A 9,364-nucleotide genomic window follows, 5' to 3' on the forward strand; every position below is an offset into this window, starting at 1 on the left:
GAGTTACTGTATGGTAGAAGCGAGGGTTATTTGTGCAAAAATACTGTGGTATAGAAGAGTAAAGAGTTGAGAGGCAATGAATAACAATAAATAGTATATACAGATGTGTGTGTGTGTGGGGGAGATTTTACTGTAATATAAAGTAACACTGATGCTGTGGTCATACATTTTTTTTGGTCTTATTCATTATAGTCGCAATGTTGGTGATATTAACCACTAAATGAGTTAAATATGGTGCAGTAAGAATGGGAGGAAACGCCTCATTTGTAATAAGTGACCGTATTCTCTACAGTATAGTATCAGTGATGTACCTAAATAATAGGATCTTACCCTATTGGAATGTGATCGTCTCATTAGAAAATTTAATAATGGATATAGATACACTTGTACTACCAGCCAAGGTTTCACAACACACCAGTTCAGAGTCAGTGTACAGATAACCTGCCAAGTGATGTGTGAGCAGGGGGCTTTCAAAGCAGTGGGTGGGATTATATACTGTCATTCTCCGTCTGGTTTATCCTATTGGTTATTTTACTGATGACATAAAATCCAAACATCTTTCAGCCACTAATCCAGTACAGGGTCATTTTGGGGCCTGGAGCCCGTGCCAAACAGGACAGGATCACCCTGGATGAGAAGCCAGTCCCTTACAATTTACATGCCTTTTGATTGAAAGTGGAAACCCACAAAGAGGGAGTAATAGGATTCAAATCCACGCCTCCCCCACGCTAGAAGTGTGAAACAGCCGTGCTACTAATACGTCAACAAGAGAAAGAACTAAATAAGTGAACGCACGCAGATAACGTGGCCACATTAGAACTGACAGAAAAGCGAAATATGAAGCCAACATCGACATGTAGCCTTCTAAAATGTTTTATTGGCTATATTTATCTTCATTCACTCACAGGGTTTTCAACTTTGATCAGCTGGCTGGCCTGAGATTTTCAATTCGAGACAAGTCTGCACACGCAATTACTTGTATGTAACAGTTTTATTACCTTGTGAATAACCAATAGGGTTTGCAAACCATTTCAACGCTTTTAATGTAGCTAATTTTAGGTTTATAATGGAATAATACAGAGTTACCGTAGGATTTCTTGCGTGAGCGTGGGAGTCTTTGCCATTTAGCGATAAATGCAGTATGATAAGTCAAGACCTCTTCCAAAACAATCATGCTTGTAATCAGAAATTCATGATGATGCATAGTTTGCGAGAAACGTTAGCTAACGGGCGGCGCGTCTGTGTAACAGCCATCCAGGTGGGACATGTTACGCTAATTACAGAGTCACGCCGACGGTGGGAAAAAGGAAAGAATCACTTTTATTACCCTGTTTGATCGCACCTCCAATTACTTTGGCTCCGATGGTTAGCTACATTTTTAGTTTAGTCATCGGTTTAAGTTCTTTAGTATTATTAACACGTTACGCACGATTTAAAGTGTTTCCCCGAATCACTTCCGAAGGTGGTATCAGCTGTAGGGTACTTGCTGTTTTTTTCTGAATTTGCTGCAGTAGACTGGAGATCCTGCCTTGGCCCAGCAAAGAAACCTCCCGGGTGTAATTGAAAGATGGCCGGGAAGGGTCTGTTAAAAGCTCTGCAACTGAGCTCGCACGCCTTGGATCAAGCCGAGGGGCGTGTGTCCCTGCCCGGCGTCTCCTTCGTCTCCTTGCACGACATCCTGGAGCTGCAGGACCAGCCGGTGAGTGAGGAGCAAGCCTGGGCTTTGTGCTACCAGTTGTCCGTACTGCTGTCCGACGGCGGAGTCTACGGCCCCCGGAAGGCGCTCCGGCTCCGGGACACAGACGGGATCCTGCTGACCGGCGACGGCAGCGTCCGCCTCAAACTGAACGATGCGGGTGCGTTTTTTTTTTTCTTCTTTAAGATTTCTCTCACCGCTGGTTAAGGATCACATCAGCTGTTGTAGAGAATGTAATCTTTGTGAATATTTCCTTTCACGTATACATATGAAAAACTAAATTTGCTAGTAAAACTTTAATTGGTCTAATTCATTCATTCTGTTATGGACTTTCAGAGGAGTATTTTACCTTGGAGACTGAAGATCAGGTAAGTCACATTCAAAATTGCCCAAAAATTAAGTCCTTGAAACTAAGCTCAAGTTCTGTAGCCAAAGCTGTGCCAATTCATGGCTACCATGAGGTTCGGGAATGTGTGCCTTCCTTCTGGCTGTATTTCCATCGATTGGAACCTCTCCAGGTTGTGGATTACCTTGGACGACTGATCTACTCCTGTCTGGACTGGGGTCTGGGCAACAATGTGGAACGTGAGCTGAATGCGAGTCTGGAAGGTCTGGTCTGCCAGATGACTAAGGTCACCCTCGGCCAAAACATGGAGGACTCCTTTCAGCCTGTGCGCACCCTCGCTGAGGTCATCCAGGTAGGAGACCTTAATCTTATGGTAGTTATAGGGTTGTAGTCTGCAGTCTTGTTCTTTTTCTGAAGTTAATTGCAAAGATAAATCGGCCATATCTCACACACTGATTTTGCTACTGATTGTGGTGCTACGTATGTATGCCTGTGTTTGAGGCTCTGCGGGTTGTGGCCGGAATAGTAATCTCAAGCAAGGCCTTTAGAACCAGGGGCAACTAGGGGTTATCTGCCCCCGCTTTCTTAATCGTAAGCCACTGGGGGGGGAAGCATCCGACTTAAAATAATAAAATCCGAGACTGAGTATTTGTTGCCATGGGCGACGTGTAATGGCTGTCAGACGACTGAGGCACGATCACTCTGAAGCTTAGTTGGAAATGCTGCTGATGCCTTTGCACCAAGTGGATTTCCACGTTACCCGTTTGTCGTCCCTTTGGCTCAGATCTGTAAAGACCGTCTGTACGACCCGGACCAGGCTGCGCACCATTACAGGAAAGTGTGCTGCACCCTCTTCTCGGAGACTGTGGAGTTGTGCCGGTACCTCTACACCATGCAGTGTGCCAGAGAAGTGTGTACAGGCTCCCTCTGCAAGCCGTTCTTCCTGCCTGCATTTCTATCCTGTTGGTGTTAAACATATATCACGTGTTTGCGGACCATTTACTATGGATGGTTACTACTAGATGTTTGTCCGCCTGTCCATCCTCCAACTGCTAATCCTGGTCAGGGTTGCATCCTGTCTCAAACAGCATGGGGCACAGGGCTGGGGTATACCCTAGGTGGGATTAGGTGGTCAAACAGCTGCTTTAATATGAATGTATCATGCTGCTACTGCTAACTTTCTGTGACCTACTGATTTTTAGGTCTGTATGTTGGAGTGAAGTTGACATGTTCTTTATACATTTCTGAATATTACCAGACTCTACAAAAGTTGGTCATAGAACCAGAAACAAGAAGTGTGTCAAACTGGGTAGGTACAGATTTTTGTCTCTTATGTGATGTGTGACCCAATGCGTGTCAATCTGGCTGCAGTGAACAGTGTGTGGGGGGGGGGGGGGGGGGAGTTACTGACTGGCGAATAGTAAAACTTATTGTCTTTGGTCACATGACAACCTGTAAAAAGGCAGCATGGGTGGTAAAAAAAAAAAAAAAAAAACCGTGTATACCTTGAGTTGATATCTATGGTGACCATGCATGCATTTCTTTTTTTTAAGGTGTTTGCATGGAAAACCCTGGTGGATGAGCTGAGCAGGGGGGTGAAACTGAGGCACGTACAGGAGCGCCTGAATATGAGTGCCCCCTTGCCTGTGGAGCACTCCCCATTCCAGCAGCTCTTGGAAGACATCCAACACCGGAGATTCAAGCTCCGCAAAGTCCAGGCGAGCCGCGCTGTTTCATGTCTGGCTCTGCTATTTGACACTGAATATTTCAGGTCTGTTCAGCCATCCTCACGTTTTCCTTCTGCAGACTGTCGATAACAGACGCAAGTGGACGGATCCACATGGCTCTCTTCTGGAATTTGTCCGTTCGAGGCCCAAACTCAAGCCTGTGAGTTTATAGACCACGGTGCAGGGTGCCAGGAGTATGGCATCCTCTTGCGCGGTTCCGTTGATTCGCCGTGGTAACCCGTGTTGCTCAGCAACATCCCCCTAGACCTGTCACCATGTTCTCTGTGCAGGCCTCTGATCGAAAGTTGAACACCCGGCCCAAAGAGGAAGCTAGCTTACACGAGCTACTGATGAAGGAAATTCAGTCGGTGGACCAACAGAAACTGTTATCCTCACATAAAAGGAGGTTAGCATGTAAAGGTACTTTCAACTGATTTGACACACACTTTGTCAGGGGTCTCCAACTCCCGTCCGGGAGAGCTACTATCCAGTAGGTTTTCTATCATACCTGGCTTCTGATGAGCCACACCTGTTCCTGGTATTTTCCTGAGAGCAGATGTGGTTCATCAGAAGCCGGGTATGATAGAAAACCTACTGGATAGTAGCTCTTCGGGACCAGAGTTGGAGACCCCTGCTTTGAGTGCTTGAGAGATCCGGAAAGCAGCTCTAACGTTTTTTCACTTCAGTTAAAATACAGTGTCTCTTGACTTGCACAGACAACCCTGGCTCTCCCACAAGATGCCAGAAGTCTGTGTTTGCAGATTCCTCCTCTGAAGATGCCTCCTTTCTACTCAATCCCATTTTGGTGCCTGATCTTCTGGAAGACAACTGTGAGGTAGGGTTCTGTCCAATGATTGATTGATTGCCCCCAGATGCTTTTCAGACTCTACTTGTAAGTGCCTATCCCTCCCAAACCGTCATCATAAGGATCGGGAAGAATGGGTTAAATCTTAGATATGCAATTGGTCTAACTTGTCGTCAGATCTGAGTAACTTGTACAAAAGCTGCCAGCCCTTTGCTTTTAGGAAGATCTGCATGATGAGAAATTGTTTCGGAAGAACAACATAACAGGTACAGGCCTTGCTAATTGCCCTCGTGTGTGTGTGTGTGTGTGTGTGTGTGTGTGTCTGGATATTGTGATGCTTGTGGGCACATGCTTTGCGCTGGATGCCCCTATGTTGTTCACCCAAAAGCTCTACTTTTGCCTTGGGTGTGTTCAGTACTGGAACAGGAGTTGTTCTTCCCCGTGCTGTCGTCTTCGCCTATGGACCCCCATCACGGCTGCTCCAGGACGAAGCAGAGGTCCCGTTCCCTCACCAGCAACTTGAAACTGCAGCCTGTACGTCTGCCGCCTCTGATCTCCCCTAATGAGCTTAACACTGTGACTCTTCTTGACAAGGATGACAAGTCGATCGCTGATCCTGATGAGCCCTCTTTAAACGTGAAGGTCCCTGGAAAGGTAGCTGTGCCTTTAACTATTGCTGAGGTCATCAAAGTGCGCCAAATGGAGACAAGGGCCCAGAAAGCCGCATCCCGCGACAGATACAAGAACTGGAGGGTGAGCATATCCTGTAGCGCCACAGGCAATTAATATTGAGAAACCTTATTGATCCCAGGAGGAAATTGTTGCACATACAGCAGTAATTTCAGAGTTCAGATGAACATGCATATAGCTGGGGAAAAAAACTGAGACCACAGCACAACTTTTTTTGTTTCACTCATTTCTCAATTTTTGGGTGTGTGTCTGAATTTTTTTTAATTTTATTTTTTGCAATCTTCAGCCTGGTTCTTCTCTGTTTCTCATTAATGAAGAGCTGCTTCCTTGCTCTATGGGACCTCAGTCTTGCTTCTTGGAACCTGATATGAACTGTCCTAGCAGTGCACCTCACACCTGCACTTAATGTTTCCCATTCCTGCTGAAGGTCACTTGAGGTCATCCTCCAGTTCATGGGGCACAGTTGAATACGCTAACAATCATCTCTGGCATTAGACAGTCACTTTTGCTCTTTACCTGGCCAGTTTATGGTCATTCCCAGTATCTTACTTCACCTTATTCTTGTGAACTACATCCTGCTGCTCAGCGTATCCTCCTGCCAGCAGGACCACGATTAAACCAGGATTTAAAAATGCTGATTTGTTTAAAAATATATAGTGGTCTTATTTTTTTCCCCCATGGCTATATAGTGTAAACCAGTTTTCTTAGGTGTAGAGAATGTACTGAAAGACAGAATATTGGAATATTAAGGTGATTCCAATTTGCCATTTTGCAGGTGTGTCACTGTTGCTCGAAGAGGAGTGTATATTTCACCTGGCATAACATGTGCTCCCTTTGCAACAAGTAAAGTCTTCCTCTCTATCAAATGTGTCTAATTTCTGTTACATTGCGCTCTACACTTATTCTTGAGCTGGGTCTAGATTTCGGAAATGAATCACCAATGAGCCAATCGTTTAATCACCGTCATGGGTTATAGTATCGAATACAGCGGTTAAGACTCCTGGTTGTTAGTATTTAGCCAGGGCTCTTCAAATCTGCTCCTCGATTCCAAATCCAGGCCTCGTTTTCAGTTTTTCCAGGCAGTCGGTGTAATAATTACCGATTTCTGATTGGCCACAGGCTTCACACCTGGCTCTCAGGTAAAGGTGGGCTGGGAAATCAGCAGGGCTCAGACCATGATTTGAATAGCCCTGATTTAAGCTGTATGAAACTTTCACTAGGAGAAAGTCAACTTCCATATCTTCCATTTCAGTGTTGTATGCCCAGAATGCTGTGTTGAGGTAAGGACGTTTTGCCATGTCTTTCTGTGATATTTGGGGAGTATTTAAACTGTTTTGTTCTTGGTCATCTGCTATATCTGGTTTACTCCTCCCACACTTTTTTTTTTATTACATTTGTCTCCTATATATTTTTCATTGTAGATGCGGATTCCCTTTAAGTGGTGCATAAATCTCCCAATGAGCTTTTTCAAGAAGATCGTGCTGAACAAGGACCAAGGCAAGAGCCAGTTCTGGAGGGAACGTTGGTCCTGGGACTGCTCCAGGTGACCAGGACGACGTGCCTTGCATGTTCTGATCTCCATTCAGGACGGAAGAGAGGGTGCCACTATTTTTTGGCGAATGGTAGAGTCCGTTTCTCAGAGAGGATGCAGCTGAGGTTTTCCTCTGCCTTTTTCCAGGGTTCCCCTGGTTCTGCAATCTCAAGTGACGGCTTCTTGTCCTCCAACCAGCCTGGCCATGAGAGACTGGCACAGCCAGGATGTCTGCACATCTTGCAAAGGCTACTTGGTGGATGCTTGTGACACCGTGTTCAGGCTATGTGCCAAGACCGGTGCCCAAGAGTGCTGATACCGCCACCGTACCCCCCCACCACCCCCCGCCCGATTGACCAGTTTGGTCGTTCCAGTTTCTTTTATTGCCCTACCCTCACGCACCCCCTGCACCCTTTAATGAACCACCATCTTGTTTCAACACAAGTGGATCAGTTTCGTTGTCTTATTTCACTTTCATTTCTGTAAATAATTAAATGCCCCATTCATTTGGCACTTCCCAATCAACATTAACCCTTATTCTACCCCCCCCACACTAGGTTTGCGCGTTTTAAAGCCTTAAGTGATTTTAAGATTGCTCGTTTTGTTTTGTGTTTTTCCCCATTTTCAAAAATGGAATAAATATCTATTGAAAGTTGAACTTCAGATTTGTCTCATGGTGCCTAAGTGTTTCACATTTATGTTTTATAAATTGTGTGTAACGTCCACCACAATTCAAAATGCATCTAGCTACAGGTTCCTGTTTGTTTTCAACTTATAATTCTGTTCATCTGAGTTTTAAGCCATTAAATTATTGTGGTATATTCAACAGCCTGATTCATTTTTTTATTTTAACTTATGAGTACTGATTGTGAATGGGGGCAAAATTACAGAAATGTCTCAACTTCAACAGAAGAACAATTCCCTAGTATTAACGTCCATAATATTCTTCAGTTCCGGGATTGTTGCATTCAGATTCAGTTTATAGAACTGCACCAAATACATAATTATCCAATGACTTGTGCCTTGGATTTGACTAAACTTATGCACATAAAAGTTAACACTTTATAACTACGGATGTGGGAACCTAATGGGGAAGAGACCCTAAAACTTAAATTAATCAACACTTTTATTGAATATCGTCTGGTCTTGGTCTGTACAGCTGTTGCTGGAGGTTGGATGTTAAGTAGGTTTCATGGCGTAAATGTCATTGAATTCACGCTGGTGCCTTTGTACAACTCCGTGCTTTCGTTTTACTGATGTCTCTTTTAGAAAACCGACTTTGTATGGCTAACAGTGCTGCCAGAAAAAATCTGTTAATCTGCACGTTTTCGGATGGAAAGCTGACCGTAACGGTCAGAGTCCATGGGGCACCCGTTACTGCAGCCCTCCCTGTCGGTGCCCCCCCCCCCCAGATGATGGCACTCTACGTGGCCACTTGCGTCACCTATTGGGTTGACCGGCACCGGAAGTAACTTGATTTTGGTTGAGCTACCAAACACAGCCTGGTTGGACTGAGTGTATGTATTGGACTGATTACTGGAATTGTTGTGATTGTCATATAGTGACGCACAGTGCACTTTATAAGGTCAGGAAATGAATAAACATTGAAGTGTTAATGTTTGACCACCAGAACGAAAGCTGGAAACCTCCCTGTTTCAGGCTGTGGGATATTTTTAACCTCAATAGGAGTGAAACTTGACAAGGAAAAATCCTGCTTCCAGTTTGACTCTCCTGTACATGATGTACAGAGCTTGGCTTTGCTGAAAGCTAAAGCTGAGATGTTTTTATTTATTTATTTATTTATTTATCAATTTTAAAAGATGATTTTTCCAAGGCTGGGGGGAAGGGTTGCAAAAACATTGTGTCCCTCTACCTAATAAAGATTGTTTTTGCTGTGGTGGATCATGAATAACGGTTCCCTTTTGTGGAGTTTGTCCATCCATAGGCTGCACGCATATTTTATCACTACGGAGGGGACGCCAAAAATCAGTTACTTTGCAGATTCCGACCATCTGCTAAATGTATGGCGTCCTGCTTTTGTGCCAAAATTGGTCAGGTTGAATGGCCTGTTGTTTTTTTTTACACTTTTTTATGAACAATCTGTGTTCTGTAGTGGTGTTCTGCTTTCTGGCGGGGTGACTATCGGATTGGTGATACTGAGACAAGCGCTTTTGTTACAACAGGATTTACAGAAGTCGTCGTGTAGAATGACAGTTGGCGATGTTCACTGTAAGGTACGATACCACTTTGCGCGCTCCAGTAATCATTTATCCCACAAGCAACCGATGCTTTCAGACCATGTACAGGTGAGAATTTTCAGTATCACGGCCTTTCACTTCCAAGGGTTGTAATACAAATTTGGGCCACACAGCTGTGATAATTTAACAAATGGTGTGAAGAAAGATCACCAACATTTGCTTTCATAAACAATAGAATTGTGCAGAATTTAAACGGCGTAAGCATATCATTTCCTTCTGTGATCCCCACCTGCACCCTGCAAGAAAATTAGAAAGCATGCATTTTACCATTCTCTGTTCTCATTAAATTTACTGGACGTCTAACTGACCGA

General features: G+C 44.4%; 1 protein-coding gene across 3 annotated transcripts; it reads left to right on the forward strand.

Moving 5' to 3' along the window:
- Positions 1-1,311: 1,311 nt before the first annotated feature.
- On the forward strand, positions 1,312-7,453 carry zgc:114123 (uncharacterized protein LOC569174 homolog). Of its 3 annotated transcripts, none has more exons than XM_048982680.1 (16): positions 1,312-1,856; positions 2,033-2,064; positions 2,215-2,394; positions 2,827-2,952; positions 3,301-3,351; positions 3,596-3,760; positions 3,849-3,929; positions 4,060-4,189; positions 4,486-4,604; positions 4,795-4,840; positions 4,990-5,108; positions 5,217-5,327; positions 6,040-6,107; positions 6,517-6,544; positions 6,686-6,807; positions 6,943-7,453. In XM_048982680.1, the coding sequence occupies exons 1-16, from the start codon at positions 1,568-1,570 to the stop codon at positions 7,109-7,111; spliced, it is 1,836 nt and encodes a 611-aa protein (XP_048838637.1). In that variant the 5' UTR covers positions 1,312-1,567; the 3' UTR covers positions 7,112-7,453. The 3 variants fall into 3 exon arrangements, 2 of the variants coding, with proteins under 2 accessions (XP_048838637.1, XP_048838638.1); XR_007383335.1 differs by having other exon boundaries at positions 1,314-1,856; positions 6,686-6,863; positions 6,943-6,973; XM_048982681.1 differs by lacking the exons at positions 6,040-6,107; positions 6,943-7,453 and having other exon boundaries at positions 1,316-1,856; positions 6,686-6,808.
- The last annotated feature ends 1,911 nt before the right edge of the window (positions 7,454-9,364 follow it).

This window comes from Brienomyrus brachyistius, chromosome 18 (assembly GCF_023856365.1).
Source record: "Brienomyrus brachyistius isolate T26 chromosome 18, BBRACH_0.4, whole genome shotgun sequence".
Lineage (NCBI taxonomy): Eukaryota > Metazoa > Chordata > Actinopteri > Osteoglossiformes > Mormyridae > Brienomyrus > Brienomyrus brachyistius.